We start from the raw sequence: 27,995 nt of genomic DNA on the forward strand, positions 1-27,995 counted from the left end.
TCAAGCTCCCAACATTTTCTTGACCATGTAACCAGGCATGCTGTAGAGGAAAATAGCCAAAATAGCCAGAAACAGGAGTGCGGTGACTATCTTGATGGTCAGCCATTTGTACTGACTGCAGATCAAATTTTTTATGGCCTTGTATGGAGTGAGGAACCACAGAAGACTGGTGTCTGGGCGGCTGATGGAACAGGAACACAGAGGTTAACAATACTGGAATGATACAATACTAACATTTTGATTATGATTATATATACAGTATAAAGTAAACTATATTGCTTTAGAAATTGGAGTTGTTGGCTATGCACATGTAATCTTGTTAAGTAGAAAGCAAGAAAGAAAAACAAAAAAATCTGGAAAATTCAAAAGATACTTTGCATTAGTAGCCTATGTAAAAGACAGAAGAAACAGCAACTTACCATGTAAAGTAACTAGATCGTAGGTAAAAGTCCAGAAGTTGTTGTAGGTTGTAAGAAATTCTTATTGAAGTCTTTCAGATTTATTTCATTTAGTTATATTTAATGCTGTTTAGAAATGTTTTTTTTAATACCTTTGGTAGAGACTATGATATTTATTATGTTTATAATTAATTATGTTTATTTAATTAATTATGTTATTTTAGGGGGATTACGCATTTATTATCATTATTATCATTTATTATTGCATTTGAAGTTGAATTCCTTGATGTCCATGTATTGTGTATGCGTATGCAACTATGCGTATGTATAACTTTGAGGAAAACTTGACCGAACTCGACTCGCTCACTGTATAACAAAATGAAGGAAAAACGTCTATAGACTGAGACATTTTTCCTTTTATTAGGACCGAAACGTTTGCTTTTTAACTGCACTTTGAGCACAGAGCACTTTATGAGCATGATAAAATAAAAGGAAAAATGTTTCCCTAAGTCTCAGTCTATAGAAGCTTTTACTTCATTTTGTTATATAGTGAGCGAGTCGTGTTCGGTCAAGTTTTCCTCTATGTTTTTGAGACCACCGCTCCTGTAGTCAAGTTTGAAAAAAAGGACGAAGAAAGGTGCAACAGTTTTCTCTGTGTATAACTTTGACACAGAGACCCCTTTTCCACTGGTTGGTTCCCAATGGGAACTGGTTCAGTTCTTTTTGGTTTTTAGTCCATGAGCCAGAGCTCCAAAATTGGTGGGCAAACTATACCCTATATTAAATTGTTTATAGGATCAATACAAGTAAATTAATACATGATAACCCTTCCACAGTAGTAGCTTTTTAATTTTTTCGATTATTTTGCATATTTTGCTACATAATGACTCATTTGCATATTTAAAAATGTAAAATTTGTAATACAATAAATCATTGTCTTCGTGTAAGTACTCAATTGGGGAAGTTTCATGGTGATAACAATCTAAGGGCCGATTCATACTCCTATTTTAGAGCCGAATAAAAGTCGGTTCGGCGCTGTAGAGCCTACAATTTGACGTCATTTGAGGTTCGGGGGGGCGGGTACCGTCCTAAAGTCGGCTCTTCGGTGCTACTGAAAATTTCTGACGAGCCGAAATCATTTCGGCACTACAGCGCCGAAACAGCGGAAAAATAGGAGTATGAATTGGCCCTAATATAGGTATGGTTTTGCATACTCAATTCATAATTAACGTTTCAATTTTGGAGCTCTGGCTCATGGACTAAAAACCAAAAAGAACTGAACCGGTTCCCATTGGGAACCAACCGGTGGAAAAGGGGCCAGAGTTTAAAAAGAAGAATTAATTACTGCAAACAATGTCTTTTGAAAATTGATAGTCGGAAAGAATGAATATTGTAAAAGGTGGAGACGGTGAGGAAAATGTAATGCGAGAACATCCTGCATACTTCGGTTTCTCTAGCTGGTCTGGCTCGTTGCGTCCGTCACCGGCTGGACTCTTTTCGGCTTCCTCCCCTGTCAACAGGTGCAGCTCTGCTTCCACCTTTCCCTGTAAAAGCGATTGCTTAATTCAATGCATTTATAGTACAGAGTGCACTCAACAATTGCTAACAGGGTGTATAGATTCCTCTCCACTTGGACGGCGGGCTTCCCATTAATACGCTGCATTACTATGTGGGTGAATACAGTGTTATGCGAGACCCGTACGTCATTCGCTGATGTGGCAATCCGCTGACCAATTGGGCGGGGTATTTGTGCATTTGGGCTTAAGTGCACCTAAGTCTGCGTTCTTCCTGTGTTCCTGGTTGTTGTTACTTGTTATGCATTGTTTGTTCCCACCGACATGTACCCCAGCACCACTGGTAGGCTCTGATATTAGTTCTGTTCCCCATGTGGTGTTGTTATTGTATATATCTCCGATTATCCTCTGTCTGTCTAATTGTGCTGAGCCGAACGCCAAGATGAAATATATCCACACTTGTATTCTCATTCTATAGTAAATAGTGGTGTAAAAAATAATCTATTCAGCAATGCATCACAATTCAGCCGTGCAGCAATGCAATGTGAAATAATCAATAATCGAAGCCTAAATATAATTATATATAATATATAATTATAATATACAATTCTAAATAAAATATGCCGTTCAGTATACTGCTTGCATTGACTGGTGAAAAACGTGCCATGTTGTGCAGTAATATACAAAAGTGTGATGCATTGCAATGCATCGTAGAATCAAATCGAATCGTTACCTGGTGAATCTTAATACAATTGAATTTTGAGAGCCGTATAATAAATATTGGTTCAATCTTAGTTATCTGACTGAAATACAATTTATTATTATTATTATTATTAGGATTTTTAACATTTTACAAACTCATTCATAGGTTCAACTCTCACAGCTGGATCACTAAATTTGGTTAAAAAAAAACCATGACCAGGAGTTTGGTGGAAAGTTGGTGTAGAAAATTTACCGTGAGTTCAAATTCATCATTTTCATCTCTGGCCACAAAAGGCCACCAGCCTTTGATCCTCTTCTGTTTGAAGATGGAGACCATGGGCATCTCTCCTTCATTGGTCACCATCTCCAGGGTGCACTGCTTCGGAGTCTTAGCACCACGGGGGAACCGGTTCAGGTCCAGTTCAATCGCACCTACAAAAGAAAAACACTCATTTAATTATTCTACGGAAACTTTGAGATAAATATAACATAAATAGCACAGTAACTATGAACTCTTTGTTTCCTTGTTTTTTGACAGAAAACAACACAATAAGCTCTTTTCCAAAACACAATTAAAAATATGAATTATTAACTGAAGTTTCCCCCAAATTAATCATCCAATAAAATGTTGCAGCAAGAAAAGGTAATTTAGTAAACCACAGCTTCAAGATACCTAAACTTGTAGAAAATACCACTACTAATACATTCATTTTGTGCCGTTAGTGAATAATTATGGCTTCGACTACTGTAACCAACATGGACCACAGCACCTAAGAAGTCATCAGCAGAGAAATGGTCAGCGTCCCACACTTGTAGATTGAGACGAGCTGGGATCTTGTACTCGGTCTCATCCCACGCAAACATGGACTCCTTTTTGGAGATGACGATCTTCTCCTCAGCCATGAGGTAGTCGAAGGGGTAGAGCATGCGCCAGTTGAAGTTACCCTCTCCTGTGATAGAGTGGTAGTGGACATCTGTATCCTGTTTGTCCTCCTGCTGTCCTTTCAACCAACTGTTGAAGTTTGTGAGGTGGTAGAAAGAGGTTTTAGGTGTAGAAGATTGCGTCAAAATCAGAGAGTATTTGCCTATGCTACACAATCAGACAAAAAGATCGTCATGGTTATGATTTGCCTTATACAGTATCTCCCTGGGCCGAGAACTAGCCAGCACAGTGATTTCTTATCTAGGCATAGGCATCTATGTTACTCCACAGTAATGTGAATTTGTGATGACACAACATTCCGCTGACAATGTGCAAGTTTGACTAATGCATTACGCCAGGGCTCCACTGGGCGCGTCGCGTCTCCGTCGCGTCCTGCTCGTGTCATGACAACGTCAACGTCACGCTAGAGGTGCTCCACCGCGGGCCTTTGAAAACTGCGCGTCAGCAAAACATTTTTGTACATGACTGGACGCGTGCGTGCGTCAAAAAACGAACCGGGGCAATTTTTGAGTCACCGAACGCAGCACAACGCAACGCAACGCGGGCAGTGGAGCCACCCTCCATTGATTAAAAGGGCACATTCCCGACGTTGACGGAGACGCGACGCAGACGCGACGCAGACGCGACGCAGACGCGCCGCAGACGCGCCCAGTGGAGCCCTGGCGTAAGTGTCCATGACAGTCATATCTAATTGGCGAACAAATGTTTGTTTGGTGCAACAGCATTACACTGCAGTTGGTGAAATAATATTGTGGTACTAGGTTGTCGTCGCTTTCTATTCTATTAGAGACAAGTGAATAGGCATCTTGTGTGTCAAACTCGTGAACCCATCAATTATGCTGTATTCCAGATCATTAAATAGAGACTATTTACCCTCGCACAAAGATATCACTTGACTTCTCGCCTGTGAAGATGTCATCATCCTCAAGAACAACTTCATCTGTGTTCCAGATGATCACTCTCAGTTCAAACCTGGAAATAGGAATAGTCAGATTATTAGTAAATTATATGAAACAGATGACAGTATTTTTGGCATGATATGTACAACTCTCAGCCTTGATATTAGCCTGCTTGAAATGCCAGGGTTTACCACATTTCAGGTACGTTTTGAATACGAGTATAGTACTATGGAACGGTATCATTCAAATACTGTGTCTTAACTTTGTGGGACTCATTTGCTATCATTGCTAAAAATGACCTCGCCCTCCTCAACAAGCATCAAAGCAGAACAAAGGTAATCTATAGCTTCACTAAAGTCTGAACGCACTTCTTTGGTTTCCTTGGTGAAATATCAAGTGCAGGTCCAGCAGCAGTGATATCTTTAGGGAAGATGTCCACCCACATCTCAATTCTCCCCTACAAACAACAAGAAAAACACACATTAAGCATGCAGCACATTTTATTTAGTAAAAAAGAAAATACATTATTGGGTTGTAGTTAGCATGAATGACATACTTGTTCAAGTCCAGGTTTATCTGGATGGAGGAGTGGTCTAGTCTCCACGTGTTCTTGGATCAGCTTGCATCCCACCCGTGGGATGTGCTCCCAGTGCTTCAACGCAGTCAGGGCCAGGTGCTCATCTGTCTGCTTCTTCAGACCTGAGGAACATCATCAGACTTAAAGACTTATTTTTTTGTTTTGTTGTGATAATCCTCTCTACTATAGAGTGTGCTGACCATATAAGGAGTTCATCCCTGTCCCCAGTTAACCCCTGGGGGTCAAAAAACTGTAGGTTTCGTTTTTGGCTCTCTATCCTGATTGGATGAAAGGCTTTGCCACCTAGCCAAAAACGAAACCAAAGGTTTTTTGAGTGAAATCACTGAATATACCTTTAAATTGGAGTATTTTAGAAATATTTAAAAGTTAAAGTTGTCACCTCTATTTCAATGTTATGGGGAGGACTTTGCTTGAACTGCTTACATCAAAAGCCAGACCTACTTAATGTAAACAAGATGGGGTTTAATAACCTCACAAATAAACGTTACACATGAATGTGTATTTTTGTTTTTGTTTTTTTAATATCTGCCCCTGCCACTTGCACCAAAATGATGTAGGCATCGTAAACGTATCACATGTGTTTATTTATGTAAAAGGTTTTAAGTTAATAATTAGCGATTCTGAGAATGTTTTTGCATTCACAATTAACCTCTGCACTATGACCCTGCACCATTCAATTTGGAGCAGTACGTCTGGGGAACTGAATTCTAGAGAAAACTAGGGAGCCAAAAAGGCTACAAAAATAAATGATACACAATGGGACTTTAAAGTTAAATATTTCAAAAATATAAAGCATATGTGAACTTCATTGGTAAACTGGCAGTGTGCACAAGAAATTAGGCCCTGAGATTAGGTGATGAGCCCCACCATAGAAACTGACTTTTAACTTTAACTTTTAACTTTGCATGTATTCTGTTTCATTGGATGGACGATACAAACTGGTACCAATGAATGCAATGCATACCATTTTCATCCTCTATCTCAGTGGGAGCCATGAAGACCCGGTTGGCCACCTTCACCCTTCCTCCCGGGCCGTAGTGAGGCCCGTCCACCTTGCCATCCTTACATAGCTTAGCCAGGATCTGTGTGGGCTTCAGAGGGTCTCGCCAAATATTGTAACCATGACTGTAGATATAAAGAAAAGCAGTGAGTCAACCAGTTAAGCCCTAGTTTACACTCTGTCGTATGACGGTGTCGCAAAAACAATTGTGACATTTAATTGTGAAAACTTTTCAAATATATCTTTCTTTTCCATATTTTTGAAAATTCCCAAAACATACATAAAACCTGTACATCAGCTTGAATTGACAGTGGTTACTTCATCCAGACAATACCTATACAGTGTATGGCTGGATCTCATGGAAAAAGTATATAACATATATGGGCCAAATCGTATTGGCAAATACTTTCTAAGTTTCTATGGTTTGTTTAATCATAGTCAGGTAAAGAGAATTAGGAATGACTGACTTCTGACTTTCAGTGACTGACAAATCTCAATTGTACTGGCCCAGCAAAGAGCACCCATTTATTATTCAAACTAAGTCCAGGAATGATTTGAAAATATAGTACCAATTAGATTCCTGTCTCACATCCCTGTCACAGTAACATCAACAATGTGATTCTTACATGGAGTAGTTCTGTGAAAGACCGCATATGGGCCTGTGCTTGCTGTAGTAGCGGTTCTCAAGGTCAAGTTTCGTTTCTCCAATGAGATCGTCTGTCCCCACCAGGTCCCAGTCATAAATTGACACTGTTAGTGTGGAATCCATCGGGAATGTGGCCTCAATGTCAAATGATCTGATGGGAGGGGGGGAAAGGGGTCAATTTATGTTGCGCTTTCACAGTAAAATTCTGTTCATTTCAAATGCATGTGTAACCAAATGGACCTGCACAAAATGAGGCACTGTCAGAAATGCCGATTTTTCCTACTTACTTGCCAAACAATGGGTTCAGTTGTTTCGAGAGGTAGTTCTCTTTGTCTTTGATCTCTGTCTTTCCCAGTTTGATTGCAATGTATGGGTCAGCTTTCCCATTTATGTCTGCTGGATGCAGATCAGTGGCCTGTCAAAAGGAAATACAATGTGGATTGACACATGTGGAGCTTGGCCCATTTGATTATTGTTAAGCACTGTGTACAAATCTGAATGATTTCTATTGCCAGGTATATTTGCACATACAAGGAATTTGTCTTAGTGAGGTTGGCGCATTTCATTAAGAACTATTTATACAGTTAAGTTCTCAAAAATACAAAACATAAACATAAAGATATAAAGTATCTATAACTAAAGTATGTATGTATCACTAGATTGATCATTTGAAATGATCAATGATAATTTGAAATTAAATCATTTGAAATCTGTGTGTCCTTCAGTGTGTTATAATTTGAGAAACCGACATTCACAATGTATAGTATCTATCATACTTGCATTTGCAAAGAATCGGTTGGTACAGTGTAGAAGACTAGAGCATAAAACCTACCCTGATGACATAGACGCGGACGAGGACATTGACTGCTTCATTGGTAGGGATGTTCTGGAACGTACCCATGTTGCTATCATATCCCATCTCTCTGGACATATCATCTGCCACTTTGTACAAGCACAGTGAGCCCTGAGACATAGAATCAAAGTCATAGGTGAAGAGTTCATCTCAAAACATTTATATACATATAAATGTCATTTTTCTGCCTTACAGTGTATGAATTAACTATGTTTTCAATCAATAGTGCCATCATGTTTATCATGTGCAGCTATCATATCTTTAAAATATCTTATTAGGAAAAGCTCCTCAAATGCAACTTCAATGTAAACGTATACTAACTGACTTAATGTTGCAAATTATCTGTACAAACAACTTAGTCTGCAGTGCATATCATCCCACTCTGCTCATTCTTACTTTAAACTTTCCGATAATCCTGTCCTCATCCGTCATGTTATGATCCTCATCCTCCCCTCCCTTTCCCCTGAACAGGAGGAAAGTGTGGAGCCAGTCCTCAAAGTTATCATATTCACTCTCCAGTTCCTTAGCATACACCTTTCACACACAAAAAAGAAAGTAAAAAGGACAGTTTCATCAGTTTCATCAGGTCTATCACCTTCTGGCTTTTACAAAATGCTTTCAAGTCAGTCACCTAATAGAGAGGGCAAAACTATTTCAAAATCTTCAAAGTCAAAGTGGAAAAGCACGATTGTGTAAAAAAAACAAAAACAGATGAAAGATAAAATTGTAAAGTATTAGTATGTTATGGTTAGCCTGATCCGGTCTAAAGTCTGCCTGCTGTCTGTGTCCGCTATTTTCCACACACAACACACACACATGCATGCACACACCACCAAATCCGCATCATAAACAGTTCATATTTTGATGTCATGTTCATGTACAGTAAACTGTTTGTATTGCCTTTGAAAGAAGCGTAAAACTTTATCAGAGCACAATGTGAAAAAAGGTATTAACTATTTTGCTGTAAAACACCTTGTGGTTGCATTCATTCAGCACCATGGACAGCAACTAGTGTCTGTCTGTCTGTCTGTCTGTCAATCCGGCACTGGCCCTTGGACTTGAACCCGGACCGAGGAATATAATAGACCATATGCACATGGCGGCCATCTTGCCATTACATTAATGGCAGGGTGGCAACTAGCCACAATTTGCAATTGACAGCCCATACATCCAAACAGAAAAGTTATATCTGATTGTATTAAACGTCAAACTCACCATCATTGCAGCTGTACGAAAAGCTTTAATTATCCTCTTTCTATCTGCAATTATCCTCTTTCTATCTGCAAAGTGTTTTCACTCGTTTTCAGTAAAGCAACATCCTGGTGCCTCCTGCATTATGTGCCATTTCAAAACAGGTGGTACGCAGGGCCGTTGATTACCAAAGAGCGGTTCCAAACTCCAACACTAAAACATAATCAACTGCAAGGACAGAAAGTAGCTCATAACATGTTTACGGTGGATTATTTATGTGACAAACACTTATACAAAGAGGATAATTCAAGCTTTTTGTACAGCTGCAGCAATGTTGGTGAGTGTGATTTAATACAATCAGATAGGACTTTGGATGTATGGGCTGCCAATTGCAAATTGCGGCAAGTTGCCACCGTGCCATTAACTTAATGGCAAGATGGCCGCCATGTGCATATGGTCTACTGGTCAGAGCTTCAGAGGACCTGTCAGTGAGGAGGTATTATAATGTGGTGCCAAACCATGTAATCATTGTAATGCATTGTTTTTAATAATATTAATAATTAATAATAATAATAAGTATTATTATTATTAATAATAATTTAATAATATTAATATATTATTAAATAATTTAACTTTAAACTAATTTCTATAATGGGTAGCAAGTGAATAGAGGCCAGTATAGGGGAGATGCCGTCCCTCTTTGTAGTGCCACTCAGGAGCCTATAGCAGCTGCATTTTGGAATAACTGCATGACAACCGACATGACTCCCATGTAAAGGGAATGACAGCAATCAATGCAGGAGGAAGGGAAAACATGTCAAACCAAATTCAGAGATGTGCCGAGTACATTCCGTCTCATACCTTTAGCTCATCGAACTTTGGCTTCTTCTTCTCGGACAGGTCCACCTGCTTCTTCTTTTTACCCCTTTTCTTGGTGCCTTTTACACGAGGTTCATCTGGATTGATCTCTGAGTTCAGGTTAGCATCGGGGCAGAGTGAAGGGAGGAGGATGACGACGACAACGACGAGGAGGTGTAGGAGGAGGGGAGGAAGAGTGTACAGAGTTTGATGGGGTCAGATCAACATATGGAATGTCAGAACAGCTCAGCTCCATATATGGAGATCTATGGGTAGCAGCAGGGCAGTATCTTGAGTGTACAGGGTTTGATGAGGTCTGGCCATATATGGAGCGTGTCTTGAGTGTACAGGGTTTGATGAGGTCAGATCAACATATGGAATGTCAGAACAGGTCAGCTCCATATATGGAGATCTAAGGGTGGCAGCGGGGGCAGTGTCTTTAGTGTACAGGGTTTTATGAGGGCTCAGGTTAATTTTCAGGCCCGTTGAGAACTCTAGTTTTCGCCGGCTGCCAGGCTGCACTGGGGGGCCTGTCTAGAGTTTGAATGGACAGGTATCAGTCAAAAGGGAGACATCGAAGAGGAAGGACGGGTGGGGGAAGGTCAACATACAGTATGGAATGTCAGAACAGTTACTGGCCGGCTCCATATATGCAGATCTAGGTGATGATCCAGTCTTCTCCATGTATGGCTATCCAGGGTTGATGAGGTCAGTGTTGTGATCTTCATATATGGAGATGGCCATATATGGTGGCATAACGTGTCACGAGGCGTGACGGTCTGACGAACAAATATGGTGATTTGACATAACGAACGACTGACAGAACAACTGACGGAGTCAATGACAGGTTTTGCAGGTTTTCATAGTAATCTGCGACCTACAGTCAAAAAAATCCTAATGACAACTTTCATGGCAGGCATGTGGCTCATATGCATCTGATTGGGGGAATTGGGGCAATGAGGATTCATGTCATTGTACATGAACACTTGGCACTATGACTTGCAGGGGACTGTACTGTAGGAATTGCAAGCTAACACATGCAACGATAAGTGGCTGGGACAGTGCACACCTGAGTAAACAGTAGCTGAAAATACTTGGCCTTGTCTGGTTTTACCTCCATCTCCGATGTCCATGTCCTCCTTCTCCTCTGTGTCCGACATAGTTGCCTCTTGTGCTTTGAGCGCCTGTAAAACCAGACAGTAAGTCTTTACTGTACTTATATTATTGAGAACTCTTGCACTCTAGCTGTTTAGGAACAGGCATGATGTTTGAATACAAGAACGCTCGGCCCAAAACACTCTCAACCCGGTGTCAAATCCGGTGACCGGGGAATGGTCAACACCAGGTACTAAACATAACCTCAGTAAAACTATGCCTAAACATAACCTTATTCCTACTTAAACTCAGCAAAACTATGCCTAATCCTAAACTTATTAACCTCAGTAAAACTGTTGGGGGGGGGGGGGGGGGGGGGGAATGGGGGTGACTGTTTTGGGGTGAGCGTTCCGATTACCGTTTGAAGTCAAGATATAAGGGAATACAAACATGAAAACTGAATTGTAAAAACAATACGCTTATCCATACATTGTAATTTTTTAAAGACCTTTAAAGTTTTGTTTATGTTCATCAGGTTCATACATCTGTTGTGTAAATTCAATGGTAACAAAAGGTACTACATCAAACCATCTCTCACCTCTGTTAGAGTTTCAATGGAGGCAAAGTATTTGGACCACCAGTCCAATGTGCTCTCATCAAGTTCATCTTCCTCCGGCTCCTCACCACCACCCTTCTTTCGCTTCTTCTTTTTCCCCCCCTTTTCATCATCCTTTTATACAAACAATGTGTAAGAGCTTGTGAAGATATTGTAAAGAAAGAAATTGAAAACGAATAATAAGGCCTGAGAATGTATAAGTGTTAATCAAATTAACACTTTTAAAAATGTTACAGTGTAATGACTATTCATTGCTATGGCTTCTCTACATGTTGGCAGCATAGCAAGGAAATTTCTTATTACTCTCCTTGCAAGGCCTTCATGTTCTTGACATTTATGATTATGATAATCAGAGGCACTTTAAGTCTTACCTCCACTTTGATCACAGCATCAGAAGACTGAAAAGAAAACATATGAATATGAAATGTATTTATTTGATGGTATTTTTGCAATTCTGAAGAGATTATATGCACATAAAATTTTAATACTTGAAAAAGGTAACATAATTAAAATAGACTGGGGTCAAAACATTGCTGTATTAGCTACTAAAGCAGCATGTTTCTTCTTTAGTTGTTGTTCATTCGTCCAGTCTATCAGTCAGTCAATCAACTTGGCTGACTTGGTTGTAACGTACACCGTCTAGCTTGACCACAGTTTCCATCTTCTTAACTTTGTCCTCTGGTTCCATGCTGACAACCACAATTTCATCTAAAAGATGGAAGAGAATAATGGCTCAGTTAAATCACATCTGTAACTATAACTCTAGCTATACCCATGGTCACAATGTTGTGCCCAGTTGAGACATCAGATACTAAAAAAAGAACACAACCAAAATCTTTCTCCCAAGATTTTGCAACCCATTTTTTCACCCAGTGTCAATTATCTAATGTAATCCTGGGCGCTACACTTCCTCTGCCAACCTGGGGGGGCAGCAGACTGACCTTCCTTCTATGCATGAGGAGTCCAAGCTGCTTCTTTTCACCTGACAGGGGAGAGTTTCCCCGGCCAGACGTTATTCCGACCAATTCCTTTCCAGGAACCAATTCCTTTCCCCTCCATCAGGCGCCCCGGCTTAACCTGACTCCGCCAGCTGGTGGCAGCAGTGAGTTCCTCCTCCTGCTCCCATCTGAGACAATGCGCTCTGAACAAATGCTGATCGGAGTGATATGCGGCCGTATGCGGCTGCTAGAGGCGGGATCAACGCGAGACTGGTGGTGACGTATTGTAGCTGTGCCACAACGCGAATGTAAACACAACCGAACTACAAATCGAAATTATTATGGAGATATCAGATTTTGTTCCACTGCTTCCGGGTTCATCATTTCTGCTTGAGAAAGACCAGATCAAGGTTGGAGGAGGGAACTTACTGCCGTAATCTGGCGGAGTTAGGTTAGCCCCGGCTGGCCAGGGGGAGGTAGTTTAGAGACCAGGATTACTGCATGTTTTTTGTGAGGGTACCTACCCTAGGGTCATGGGGAGAACATGCAAACTCCACACAGAAAGGCCCTTTCGCCAACCCCGCCTCGGGTATGGGCACTGATGACGTGGAGGAGGGAACGCGCCCCCAGCGTCCCCAGCGGGAATAGAACCCAGCTGTGAGGCGACAGCACTACCAACTGTGCCATCGTGCCCCAGTACATCAATGATTGATTGATTGAAATATTTATGAATACTGAATGCAGTACATTTCAAGCACAAACTCAATACAAAGACTGTTAACTGTGAGTGGACGACCCAATTAAGCATTACACTTGTTTACAAGAGGGTCCACCATCACAGAATTATAAGACTAGTACCGATATTTTGCGGCATTTACACGTCTTATGTACCAGGTCGGTGGTGGTGGCTTACCGTGGCTCAGGGGAAGAGTGGCCAGATGGGAACCACAAGATTGCCAGTTCGAACCCGGGCTCCCCCAGAGTTAGTGTCGAAGTGTCCTTGAGCAAGACACTGAACCCCTATATTATATAGTTGGTGCCTTGCATGGTTTCCTCTGTCATCAGTGCGTGAATGGGTGAATGTAATGCACAAACTATGTAAAGCGCCTTGGAAAAAAGGTTCTATTAAATGCACCATTTACCAGGTCTTATGACTTAAAACTTAAGACTTGGAGTGTAGCCAATGCTGTTTTGCGTGGCCAAACAACACTGGCCACACCTAAAAAAAAGAAAAAAAACGTCATGCCGAGCGTTCCATGCCGATTTAGCGGATTTAATCGCCGTGTGGTTCAGACGGTAAATCTCTTCTTCAATCTTGCAAAATCTTTATTTTTTACATCTGGTGTATATAAGAAAGAAAATAAGTCCACACAATGTTGTCGGTCTGTGGTTTCTGCTTCGACCAGATACAGCGTTTGGCCCGCCTAACTTCTTAAAGCCCCAGCGCCCTATACAGTATATATATATATATATATATATATATATATATATATAATTATATATATATATATATATAGTGGTTCACATACACATTATCAACAGAATTCAGTAAAAAAAACGGCTACTGCAGAATTCTCCTTTAAGTTAAGTCATAAGACCTGGTACTTAAGACACGCAAAATAGGGCCCTCTTGTTCCAACAAATCGTACATTTACAAGGCTTCATGGGGTAGATTGAGCTCGTCTCATTTAACCTTTTTTCCATAAGCATGTTTGGGTTTCACTTCATCATTGGCCTAATATCTGTTCATATTGACTAAATAGTAAATACTAAATTTGTAGATCATCATTGTAGATAGAATAGAATAGAAAGGTTGTAAGTACACTATACTATACCATAACCACTATAACCATCTTCACGTCAAACGCCACTCCCATGGAATCACAGGGAAGTAAAGGTCAGCATGTGCAAGTGTGACATGAAATCCATGGGCATAAGAGTGGATTAATGGGAGGATAGTGCAAACGATTGTGCCTGCTGGAGGCAGGAGGTCTGGATAGGAATCCAGAAGAGCGTTGCGGAGCTGAGTCAAGCAGCAGCAGCAGAAAGGAGAGCTAGGCGAAAAGCACCTCAATCAGCGTCAAGAGGCGACGGCAGAGCATTCAAGTGCAATCACTTCCAGAAAGACTGTCTTTCGTGAATTGGACTGCACAGCCACACAAAACACTGCTCCCTCAGCACCACCAAGTGTGCTTCTGCCATGGTCTCTCGAGACTGACGGCTGTGCTACTACTAGTATAGCATGACTGGAGGTTTAGTTACCTGTCGTGTTCCAGTTGTTGGTCTGCTTGTCTGAGGATTTGTAGATGAACTTGCGCAGGTTGGTGACAGCAGTGGAGCCAACCATCGTGAAGCGCCCAAAGGCCCTGCAGTCCACCACTCGGATGTTCAGTGGTGGATGTAGCAACTCGTTCTCAGGCAAGTCCTGACAAGGAAAATTAACCAGAGGCAAGAACAGCATTTTGAATTCAATATTTATTTGATTTGAACTGCATTGTTTTTTGTTTAACAAAAGTAATCTAGGACCAGCATGAATAACAATATAACTTTTTCTTAATATTTCATTAATACATTCACATTACCACTTCAAACGACTTGACAAGTGTGGTGAAGTTGGGATTTTTCTTGTAGTCGTTGATTAGTGCAGACTGGATGCCCTTCCCAGCACATTCAATGTCCACACGAGGCCGGTCGACCGCAGCCAAGTTGACTCTCTTAAGATCCCTCAGGCCCCAGAACAACACCTGCAGAAGGGGGATATTCAGTGTGACTTAAACCCAGAAGCGTAGCGTCCATTGGGCCACTCGGGCGCCAGGCGCGGATTTACATAGGGCCAGGTAAGGCACCGGCCTGCTTCGGCTTTTTGTGTATATTTGCTATGTACTGTATATCACCGCCTATTCAAGGCTGACAGACAGAATACACATCTATACTCTCGCTATGTCCTGCATGCCAATCTGTATTATCTCAGGATTCTTCACACACTTTATACTAGTATGAAATGTGTCAGGTGCCTGCATCCCCCCATTCACAGAACCGGTTTACTTGTGGTTCAAGAAAGTACAAAATAAAAGTGTATGTCGTTGTCAATATTGTCATGGTTAATCATTTACCAATCATCTAGCCATGGTTCACATGACGCTCGTTATGACAGTCATGTTTCAGGGCTACCAATCATCTAACTATTGTAGCCTATATATAACAATATAAGCTACAACATATAAATATACATTGTATTTCGGTAACTTCTGTCTATCAATCTGCGTTCACGTGAGAGCATAGTGGAAGTCTTTACCTCAATTCTGTACTTGCTAAGCACTGGCCTAATGCCCATTGGTACCGGGAGGATTGGGCCACGGTCCATGTCTGTAGGACCGTCTATGGGCGGCAGGTCAGCTTTCCCATTAGGACCAATCTGAAGGAAAAGGTACATTTGCATCACAATGGAATATGTGTCTTGATAATTCTTGGAACATCGACACATATTAATAAAGTTGACACAATGTCAACCGGAACATGTTGACTGAAGTGTGTTTCATGATTTACGAAAGGATCATTAATTCACTCGTTTCCGAAATCATCCAATAACTAGAAAAAGTGCCCTTCTGGGCACAGGTCTCCACCAGGAGGATAGGAATATTTAGGAGTAATATAAACATGTTTTTTGTTTGTTTGTTCCAATCTTTGCCAATCAGGATGGAATATGGGAAATGGTGCAGATCCGTGTTGATGGCACGCATGCACAATCCACCTGTTGGTGGCGCTATAACAGGGCAATGTGAAATGGGTGGGCTATATTCCTCAGCCTAGTAGGAAAGTGCGTGAAAGATTTCACGTGAAATTGCACGCTGCGTTCATGATTTGAGGTTTTTTGTTCAAAACAGGCCAATCCTGCAAAATTTGAAAGCCAATGTTAGCCAATTAGGATGGAATATGAAATATCAGACACATCCGTCTTGAGCACATGACTATGGAGATACTGTGTAACGATTTGCGGGATTTTTGGACAAAATCTGTAGGTGTACTGTGCAAAAACTTGTTTTGCACAAAGCGGCCTCCTGGTGGCGCTATAACAGGCCGTTCTGGAAATCTTGGGGCAGAGGTTCATCGTTGGCATCCAGGGAGTGTGTGTGCAAAATGTGGCATCGACCGGGTTAACGGTGGCCGAGATTAGCTTGTCACGGACGGACACACGGACACACGGACACACGGACACACGGACACACGGACGGACGGAGTGCAAAACATACTCTCTCCCCATGCCTTCGGCCTGGTGGAGACAATAAGAATAGTTGTCATGGCGCAGGATAAACATTGACTGACTTGCACTGCATTGTATGTACTGTATGTGGGAGGCCAACCTGAAGCAGCTCAAAGGCAGCCAGCATTTCTCCAGCCGTGCAGTTCCCGCGGTAGATCTGGTAATACTCCAGTTGAGGAGGGAAGCGTGGTGGCCCATAGTGCTCATCAGCCATCTTAACAATAGGCTTGGCAAAGCTTCTGCCCATGAACTCTGCTTTTCCCTGGAATTGCAGAGGAGCGGAAGTCAGCATGAGATCTACAAAATGAATAAATATTGGCCTAACACAAACACAATTTCTGGGGGAGGGGGGTGGTCCGCCTACCATCTCCAAACCAGGAAGAGTCATCCATGTTCCATGTTACAGTTACAATGTTTTGTTTTTTAAAGAAATCAATAAATTACTCATATTGTTACAACACTGTTCAGTTGACATACTGTACCCATTGATGAAAACATGGCTTGCAATGCCCATGTTTTTAGGCAGTATAGTCAAAAGAGCAATGAAGACAAAGAGCAAAATAAATAAAGCAAGAAACCCAACATGACCAGTAAACTGCAAAAAAGGGCTATTCTTCTGAAAGTAATAGCAATGTCTGTCTTGCAGTTAGTGGTTAAGTCAAGTGATTAAGCCAAAGTCCTCTGTCGACAACATTCAGTAAACACAGATTCCGCTTAAGGAATGCAAGAGGTATAAGTTAAATGGAGAGGACATTATTTGTCCCCATTTGGACCCCTGTAAATAATACAAAGTCCAGTGAATGTCTTATTCCACTTGCATGCCTTTTGGGCATCAAATATGTTCTAGTCTGCACACAATACAGTGCTTCTACGATACATCAAACCACCAGAATCCACACTCTACTTATCCAAGGCGTCATCCAATACAATGGTGTTTATGATAGGAGCAGTAAATAGAATTCTCAGTCAGCAAAAGCATTCTTCAAATATAATTTATATCAACTAGTTCATGAATAAAAACTGATGAATCATAAATGATATTGACATTATAAATTCTAAACAAATTCAATGAAAAAGTAATAACACTAGGCCTATTGCTATGCTATAACAAATACGATAATATGATATACTACCAGCAATATAGGATGATATACTATACTGTATGTCACAATATTGAGATATTATCAGTAGTTTCAGATACTGTATATGTCCATACTACAGGTTACGTGTTCACTAAATTTAAATGCCATTCAAATGCAAAATCACATTTGTACAGTATACTGTAGCAATGACATTTTCAGCCTTACATTTCAAGGGTTAGAGATACTCGTTTACATTAATACGAGGACATGAAATGGATGATTAGACTGTTCCTATCTGTAAATTCAAGCTGTTAGGTTACATGATCTTAACACATTTAAGATTCTTAAGTTATTTTGTTTTTAGGTGCGTATAGGACAACCAGGAAGGTCCAAATGTTCAGAAATGGTTCTATGTCCCGAACACTGTTTGGAACTTACAAAATGATTTAATAAAGACCCTCCTTTTTGCAAGTTCCAGACAGTGTGCAGGAAGTTCTTTGATATCATAGATCCCTTTCTGAACACATTTAAGATTACTGTAAAACAGGGAACCTTTTACAACCAAATCCAGGCTTACCACTGTGTCCTGATCATAGATTTCAAGGACAATAATTGGAGGATCGTCTCGCAGTTCAGTGGCCTCTCCAAACAGCTCAACGTTCTCAAAAACCAGCAACTGATCCCAGGTAGGGCAGAGAGTCTCAGGCAGGATCTGGAAAGAGATACAGTATATGACATGTGGAATTCTATTTAGACAATGTTTATATATTAGGCATATATATTTTTGAGGGGCGCTAGCCCCTCCTATACACAGGTTTAATGTTTGTCTTTAGTTCAATGTTTGTTTTGTAAACGCCATTGACGCCAATTTACATCATAATGTGACTCATTACGTCATATTGTCTCTTCATTGCATAGACTGCTTCATTGTTAATGCCGTTTAATGTTTGTGTTTGCACTGTTTGTTTGACATCACCATTACATCACCTAATCAACATGAGTTAGACTTTAATATATTAGCGCCCCTCACTTCACACGGGTGTGATTTTTATTAGTATTACTGTTAACTTGAATTGCCTAATAGTGTATCGGACGCACAGGCTAAACTTGACCTCAAATGGTCCGTACAAGGATTTTGGATCCTCCAAAAATAATCAAATATAATAGACTTAGTTTGTTTATTTTGACTGGGTGTGACTCTATGTATGTCCCCTCAAAAGTAGACCATCCACAGCCACAGAGAAGAAACTGATCTTGAAATGACGGGGGAGGTTGGATTTCCACACACTGGTCATACCATTAAGAGCTCTCCAGGCAAGTGCTTTCCTCACTTTAAGGTCCTTCTCTGTGGAGCTGACCCATGCGGCCAGGTATTTAAAGTCACTGACTTCCTTTAGCGCAGTACCCTCTATTGTTGTTAGGGGCAGATGTTCTTGGGGGATGTTATAGGTTATGACCTCGGTCTTCTTTGCATTTAGCCTGAGGCCAACATTAGCGCACTCCAATTCCACTTTGGTCAGGAGAGCCTGTGCCTGCCTTACGTGGTCAGATAGCAGGCAGATGTCATCAGCGTAGTCCAGGTCTGTGAGGGTTTCCGCAGGGTGTCTTGTAGACCTTCTGGGTACGATAGTGAAGCCGAGCTCCGGCTCACTTCCTTTAATAGCTAGTCTCAGAGCATAGTCCAATACTATTATAAAAAGGAAGGGGGCTAGGGTGTTTCCATGCAGCACTCCGGTTTGGATGTTGAATTCCTCGCTGTTACCGTCCGGCATTGTCACTCGGGCTCTCGTTCCCGTGTACATGGTCTCAATGGCTCGGAGCAGGTTCGGAGGGACATCGTAGGCCTTGAGTATTCTCATCATCATTCCTTTATGGATTGAGTCCAAGGCCATCATGATGTCTATGAAGCATAGCACTGCTGCTAGGTTGCTCCTCTTTACCTCTTCAATGATCCTTCTTAACGCAAGGGTCTGTGCTAAGGTGAACCACCTTAGCACAGACCCCTCAGAATTCATTTTGGTTTTCCCTGAGGTGGGGGTCGATTGCGCTCCTTATCCTGTTAGTGTTCAGTATCATGCGGTTAAACATTTTTGCATTGATACAGGTCAGGTTGATACCATGGTAATTGTCAGGTTTTGAGAGATCTCCATATTTTGGTACTGGGATGATGTGAGAGAGAGACCATATTTCTGGCATGATGTTTTTCATTAGAGCCTGGTTGCAGATCTCCAAGCTTGCAGTTCTAGCACTTTTCCCTTGCCTTAGGGAGGCTTTGACCTTGGCAAACAGGCAAACTCTCCTGCTGTGAAAGGGCCGTCATCAATGTTGAGATGTCGCTGTACTGGAATTCTCCATGAGCAGCTTCCACTCTGCAGACTTTTTGCATCAGCTGCATTTTATCATACGGCGAAGAGAAGTCACTTGGCCTCCTTCAGTGTCTCGCGTTGTTCTGCAGACGGTTCTTGATCGAATGTGTGGCGTGCTTCCTCTACTCTTTGACGTGCTGCCATGACATCCGGGTGTTTCGATCTTGTGGGGCCTCTGGTCTTCTGCATCACCGGCACATACCTCGCTGTTGCAGCCTTGTGTGCTTCCATGAACTTCATGTACCCTGCGCCCAGTTCCTCGTTCACATCCTGTATGTGAACGAGGTCCTTGAACTCTTCTGTATATCTGGCTTGTAGTTCAGGGTTTGCGGAGAATGTCCTCCAGTCATGGCGTACCATGACTGGAGGACATCGATTTACCATATATCGGTAAATCGAAAAATAAATTTAAAAAAGCCTGAAAAAGCATTTTATTATGATGAAGGCTGCAAATGATATCATTGTTTTCTGGGGAAGCTTTAAAAGAATCAACAAGTTGGAACATTTTTAAATAAAAATACTACATTCAAGCTGTTTATGTTGGTATATGGGCCGACATTTCAATAACGGTGCATCCCTAGTTTTGGAATAAAGAGGCATTTTTTCAGAATGGCCAAAATTATTATATTTTCTTAATAAAGAATGAGATGAGATCATCGGTTATATCGGTTATCGGCCATAACAGCAATTAATTATATCGGATATCGATATCGGCCAAAATGTCTCATCGGTACATCCCTAAGAGCTGCAACTTTGGTTGGCTGGTTGCCCACCTCCCACAAATTGGCCCTTGATCCTCTTGGTCAAACCTTCTGACCATATTTGTCCTGAATAGTTAACTACATAGGTCAATAGTAAATGGTATTGTAAAGGAGGAGCACCTAAACATATAAGATCACAATTCACAAGCAATACCATTCAATGGGTCATGAAACCTTTTCTGGCAATCACTCAATTTCCATATACAGCATCCTCACCTCAGTGACCTGACTTTGTGTGGAGAAGAAGACCCTGGTAAAGGGGTCGGACAAGCCTGTGCTGTCTGCTGCATACAAGCTACGAGCCTGGTACATATGGACCCTCAGCTGAAATATCTGTTTCACTGTGGAGTTCAAAGAAGCAAATATCGAATTAGTTATTCAGTTTATAGATATATAGAGTCCCGTTATGTGATTTACTTTTGAAGAACTGCATTCCATATCATACTGTATCTATGTACTCTTACAAAATGACAGCACAAAAGGGGTATACTGGGCACAGTTAATCCTAGATTTTGAAAAAAGATTGTTTTAAAGACCGAATGGTAATTTTATGGTAACATTTCTATTCAGTACATTTGGGGAATGGCCGTGATTAATTAATGGCGATGAATATAAGGAGGTGATCAACGGTGTTGTTAATTACTGTGCAAACTTACTCGTGTATGTGAGGCTGATGGGAGGAGAGACTGCCATGCCAGGTCCTTTTGACAACTTGTTCTCCTCAAAACCATTAGGCAGGCCAATTAGGTAGTCCTTGCGCTGCCTGTTCAGACCCAGCCACAGGTACAACTCAACCTTCGCCTGCACCGTCCACCCAGCAGGTCCAAAACCTTTCTTACCAGGGATCTTCAGTAAATGACAAAATAAATTGTGGAACACAACATTAGTTTATTGCCATTTTAAGCGGAAGGCCCATAAATAACTGGTGGAACATCAATACACTTTTTAGAGCATTTATCACTATAGGAGTTCGTTCATTCATAGTGAGTAGTCTGTTCTGGTGCAAAGGTGCAAACACACCCTCAGAAAAAGTGTTTTGACTTTTCCACAGTCCTTTCCAATCTCTTCCTCCACACCAGAATGGAGTATGTCTTTGGCGGGGACCCGGGCATAAGCAATGCGCTTGCCGTTGCTTATCATCCAAATGAAGACATCAGGGACGCTGTGTTGTGGCTGATGAAACAAACACAGAATGTTCATATATGTAATATGTACAAATAAGGTGTGCTATTTCACTTACCCTATCATTAAAAAAATATCCCTGATACAACTAACATATTACACACACACATACTGTATTATATTATAAACATAATCAGCATGATATGATGTACAATGCATGATAAATGTATCTTACCTCATCTGCCATGAAGCGTAGCTTTTGAAGGAAGTTCTGAGCCAACTTAATTTTGTCTCTCACAGTACTTTTCTTCACCTGTGTTCTCATGACTTTAGCTTGCTGGCCAATGCTCTCCTACAAGCAGTAACATCCGGACACTTAGCATGATATTACCAGAATGAATAAAGACAAAGTCAAGAATATTTTATGTTTGCCATACCATTTCTGCCATCAAGAGCTTCAATCTCTCCCGGTCAAGTCTGGTTCTCCCACTCTGATTCGAGTCCTTGTTTGCCAGTGATAGGAACTGACTGAAAGAAATACAACTCAGTCAATCTGAAAGTCTACAATGACATCTAATGGATTATGAAACAAGTGTTGCTCTTTTTATAATGCAATGTAAAAGAGCGCCATTAGGGACCTGCATCCTTGGCTGAGTGCCTCCAGGACGCCCCTCAGCCTGCGCTCAGGGAAGGCCTTCTCAGTTTTAATGATCTCCTGCACATCGTTGAGCCCATCTTCCTGTTAGAGCAGTAAAGGATGTTGATGTAAAACTAAAACATCTAATACTTTCAGTTTAGGCTAGATTCTAGAAGATAGGGAATGATGGGCCTGATGTATTTGTATTTTGTACTCTACATACATACATTATCTCCTGCTTTGATAAAGTTCATGACTTGCCAGTTTATCTGCAAGGTTGTCAATGATGTTTGCATTGTACAGTCTCCTCCTCTGATCCTGCCAATAGCTCTTGATATAGATGCATGGCTTCCTATCGAAATACGGCAGGTGGAAGTAATTCCTGTAGATACAGCACATGAATGGAAACAGCTCAACAATCAGAAGAGATTAAAATAACTTAGTGTATGTCTGCTCCAATGAATACAGAATGCAATTAAATACAAAGGGTCATTCCTAAACAATATATGCTATTTTTTATTTGCTATTCTTATGCAACGATTAACATCACAAAACTAAAACATGTGGTGGTACTTTAAACAGTATGAACTATATATAACAACTCTCCATATATATAATAATTTGTTTCTCCTTTGTACTGGCATGTTATGATTCTGACCGGTCAGTAATGACAGGTTTCATGGGCGGAGTGCAGGACACCGAGGTCATGTCTCCATCATATTCCATCTCTTCGTCGTCGTCAGAGTGCTGGATGAGCTCAGAATCCTCCCCATCACTTCTCCTGCTACCCTTTGGTTTAGGTTGGATGACCGTATCAGCCTCGTTTCCATAGTAACCTATATGAAAACAAATAATGATGTTATTGCTACACAGACCGCTGAATGTGCTGCATTTAATTACTTATTGAATACTTATATTAGCATTGACAGACAGGTTTTATTAACAACGACGGACAAGTTCAAGTCAAAGTCTATAAGCATTACAATTATTATGAATATAGTTATGAATTTAACTATTTATTCACTTTTATTAACTTTTTCATCCAAATTAAACATATAAATAGAAAATGTAACAAATGAATATTTAGATTTTGGTTAGTATAGTTAGGATGCATTATATGGAGCAGTACCATAAAGAATAGACCTGGTCATTACCTATGGTGACCTCGAAGTTGATGGGCTTATCACCATTGTTCCTATCAATCATAGTGGCCTCAAGGAATGTCCCAAAAAGGAAAAACTCCTCTACTTTTCCAGTGGAACTCTGTGAAGAAGGACAAACAATAGTATTGTGCATGTGATGTGAATAACAGGATCCTGCCTCCTTGTGTGTAATGACTCTGAGCTATGATTGGATGCTATCCTATGCTATGTAATAAAATAGTACTCTGGTAAATCTGGTGATCTGTCATCTGTCCCCACACTGTTGGATTGGTCAGAACTATATGAAATGGACGACTCCCACAGAGCACACTGACTACCCCTCTGTTCTCACTTCAATCTGTTGTGTTCTGTCCATCAACAGAAAAGGAAGCCACATCTGTGCAAATAGCAAGTTAATAATGCACCAGGTGGGCTAAATAAAGATAGGTCTAATCAATAATTCACCCACAATTGCACCTCAATGACCTGTCACCACCATGCATGCACAATGCAATGCCACAATGGGCCTCCACTGCCTGTCTGCCCTTCCAGAGGTGGACCTACAGTACGGTACTGTACCTCTGAGATGTTGGGCACTTGTTCCACCTGCACTTCAGTGGAGGAGGTCACCTCAGGGGAGGCGGTGTCCAGGATCTCCATGCCCAGACTGATGAGCAGGCGGGCCCTGAAGGACGCCCCCTCGCCCAGCCCGTCGTTCAGCTCCTGGTACTCATCCATCAGGGAGAAGTTCCGGGTGGAGCCGTACATGTTCACCCAGGCAGGGCCCAGTGTGGGAAGAAAGCCTAAAAAGTAGAAGAAGAAAATGAGGCATGACCAGAGAAAAGTGTAATTCACAAAGATAAACATTAAGGGAGAATGTGTCAACAGTGTCAAACAGCTTACAATAACTGAGTAGAGACCCACACACAAACAGCATTGTGAGTCCCTTTCGCTCTATCTCATATAGGCTCAAATCATTGGCTAAAGCATACAGTAAATATAAGCAGACCAAACCGCAATCACCTTCGTCTGCGTCATTTGAGATCATCCGCAGGTCAATGTAGTGTGTTCCTATAGCCACATCGTTCACTTTGTCTGAATCTCTGAGCTGTAGCTTCATTCGTTTGCACAGTGGTGGAAACATCTCAGTGAAAGCGATTTGCTCATTCCAGACGGGCTCATAGTTGCTCTTTTGAATCGAGGTTTTCCCCTGTAAAGACAGATGCAATTATGCTACCAAGGAACCATTTCCTACAGTATAAAAAATAAACAGCATACATTTTTGGCAATAAAGATATTCTCACACCATCTTGTATTGTACAATTACTACTAAAGTCTCATGATGACCTGATTGTTTAATTATAATGGTGTCACAAAAGGGGAGGCAATCACATTTTACTGCCCATCAGTCAACATTTAAATCATTTACCTTCTGCCCAGCAAACTGTACAAGGACATACGGATCAACCAGGTCCTTGTTCTCTCCTATGAAGGCCTTCTTCATATTTGTCAGAACACTGGCGTTCATTCTGGGAAGTCCCTCTGCTTTGTAGATCTTCACGTAGTACCGAGCCCATTGCCGCTCTGCTGGTACCCCCTCTGGTAACAGAAGATTCCTGAAACAGGAACAGTTTTCAAAAAAATGCTAGTTTAAACAGTTAAACCAAGTTAAGCGTTAATTAACAAGGTTATGCGTTTGGCGATGCTGGGCAAAGCACAGTGAATGATAAAGATAAAAACGTTTCTATGAAAATGTATGAATATACAGAGGCTCCTGCATGTACAGTCTATATATTGATATTGTATCTATTATTATTACAGCTTAATGCATTATCTTTCATTATTTATTTTAATTACTTTCATTAATTAATTAAATCTTTGAACAAACATCTTTATTCTGCAGCAACATTACCCTTCTATGTCATCTTCCTCAGACTCGTTAGACTTGTGTGGAGTCTTTACGCTGTCTCCTTTAGCGACGACTGCAACGTCACATTTAATGTAGCCCTTACACCCAGCAGTGATGTCTTCAGGATCGGACAAAAGGGCCCATTTGTGGTAGAACTGATGCTCTGTAAAATGTCAGAGAAAGGACTTCATATAGTAACAAAATACATACAGTATTATCATCTATACAGAATATAAAATCTATAATTATTATACTGTACAGTACATCCAAAATAATAGATTCCCCTACCTGGCTGGGTGTAGATTGTTCCCACGTCTAGTTTAAAAGACCCAACCAGTGTTCCGCTACGTAGAAGATTTTTGGAGTGGATCACCTATGGGTTGGTCATAGGAGTAAAGAATAGCATTTTGGATAATTAACTCTTACATGTTAATGTCTTCTCCCTCGGACTGGTATTTTATGACGCAGTTTCTTCACAAGTTATGTCTCTTAATAACAAACCACTTAGATGAGGCAGAGGAAAAAACTTACAGACAACTTCAGGATTTTGTCAAACATGACGTCCGGAGGAACATGGAAGTCAAACACGAAATACTGTAACAATAAAAGAGCATTGGGTTAGTATTGTGAGATTTGTTGTTGGCAACGATAGTATGTATGTAGATTTGCACAAAGGTGTAAGGTACTATTTATGTCACCTCATTGTAGTACGGGCAGTTGGTTGATTCCTTCATTGATGTGTACTTTTTATCTTCTCCAATCTCCACACAGACGACTGGATCCATGTTCAATCCGACAAGCTGCCTGGCCTCTATTACTGTCACACTGACCTGGAAGTGATGCATGTATATATTGAGTGTTAAGTCGGTGTACTGTATGACTGATGTTCTAGAACTTGGCCAAAGACATAACACTGTGTTGTTCTTACTTGGTAATCTCCCAGTCTCCCAGAACTGGGTTCCATCCTTATGTCTGGTTTGGATCTATAGAATGTCATTTTCAGTGAAAATGTTTGTGATTAGTGTCATATTGTTGATGCATTGCCTTCATTTGTGTTACCGTGCCAGGTATCACATAGCCATGTATCACAATTTATTAGTAAGCAGTGAGGACACTCTATAAGTTCCAATAAGAGAAAGAATGATGCATGCATGCCTCTTATTGGACACATTGGTGCAGACAGCCGTGACCGATGCCAGTGAGATGGTGTCAGGGTCGGGGCCTCCTCCCATGAACATGCCCTGTTCCAGGTCTTCGGTCTCCAGAATTGCTGCCTCATCTGGAGATCACAGGAAAAACATATTTACTGTAGGAACAACCTCTTTATGTAATAGCTTTATCATATAGAAATGGTAAAACAATGGAATCGTTTACATTTATCGAGTTTGCAGACAGGTAAAAACTTGTCAGGCTGTGCTTGGTGCATTGTGTTGTGTGACGCTACCAAAGTGTCATGGGGTCCCATGAATACTGCATAATTGCAGTATGGCGCCCCCTGTTGAAGATCTGCTGCACTGTTTCAAGGCAAGACTTATTGAATAGAATCTTTCGCTCACTGTGGAAGATATGTTTTGTTTGTCCTTTTGTGTGGGTCAATTTGTTTAATGTCTGTAAAAACTAGAGTGAACACTATTTAACACTATCTAACAAATCAAATTTTTTAAATAACCAAAATATACAGGATAAAGTCCATCCTCAAAACCAGGAACCAAAGTCATCCATGAGTAGGGTTACGTAGGCCTATGTGTGATAGTCATGTGTTATGTTCTAGTGGGGTTAAATGTATAATCAGACGGTTGGTTGGAGCTCAAATAAGTGACAATAATATAAGAAACCCTGACCAATATCTAACCCAGCATGAGACTATCAAACAACAACTTCGTAACTCCATGTGACTTATTGGACAGTGACACATCAATGTTACAGATACCTCCATTCTTGTCCTCCTTGTTGCCACGATGCTTGCGTGGCATGGTTCAAAACAGGCCTTTCCTTGATCTGGAAAGAAGTTGATGCTTGATGATTAGGCTTTGATAGATTGCATTGAAACAGAATCTATTTTTAATGATTTTGTTATCAAGATAGCAAACTCGTACAGATTAAAGCCACCAAACCATCTGAGACCACAAATATTCTATGCACTACCAAGGATTATTCACCTTCTTTCGAATGGCTCTACCACCACTGATTAAAACAACAAATGTCTCAATATCACTATCACTATCACATACGAAACATATTTAAACATAACATGACTTCAAGTATTGTTGTACACATGCCAGTGCATTGACAGAGGGTTGATTCTGCTCTACCACACCCTCAATTAGCCTCCAATAGAAGCTTTTAATTATTCAACTCAGCTGACCTTAATGCATCAATTAGAAGAGGATAGATTTCACATGCATTGTGGAAAATAATACACTTAAAGTAATTGATTGGTATGATGCATTTTACATTTTTCCAT

General features: G+C 40.9%; 1 protein-coding gene across 1 annotated transcript; it reads right to left on the reverse strand.

Annotated features, from left to right (window-relative positions):
• Positions 1–27,504, reverse strand: LOC310877716 (otoferlin-like; the record flags this gene model as incomplete). The annotated part of the gene is made up of 41 exons (XM_083791665.1): positions 1–181; positions 1,842–1,942; positions 2,868–3,046; positions 3,385–3,626; positions 4,431–4,529; positions 4,825–4,913; positions 5,013–5,155; positions 6,019–6,179; positions 6,681–6,851; positions 6,988–7,115; positions 7,533–7,664; positions 7,950–8,087; positions 9,606–9,712; positions 10,717–10,786; positions 11,296–11,427; positions 11,685–11,711; positions 11,948–12,021; positions 14,514–14,676; positions 14,834–14,995; positions 15,547–15,666; positions 16,613–16,774; positions 18,172–18,306; positions 20,938–21,062; positions 21,378–21,567; positions 21,742–21,894; positions 22,079–22,195; positions 22,281–22,371; positions 22,482–22,582; positions 22,742–22,862; positions 23,139–23,316; positions 23,635–23,743; positions 24,202–24,425; positions 24,646–24,832; positions 25,052–25,238; positions 25,535–25,694; positions 25,820–25,904; positions 26,063–26,125; positions 26,230–26,361; positions 26,460–26,514; positions 26,687–26,810; positions 27,462–27,504. 41 exons carry the CDS (start codon positions 27,502–27,504, stop codon positions 1–3), a joined length of 5,361 nt encoding a protein of 1,786 aa, XP_083647791.1.
• Between the last annotated feature and the right edge of the window lie 491 nt (positions 27,505–27,995).

This window comes from Protomyctophum parallelum (genome assembly GCF_964188405.1).
Source record: "Protomyctophum parallelum genome assembly, chromosome: 20".
In the NCBI taxonomy this organism is placed as follows: domain Eukaryota; kingdom Metazoa; phylum Chordata; class Actinopteri; order Myctophiformes; family Myctophidae; genus Protomyctophum; species Protomyctophum parallelum.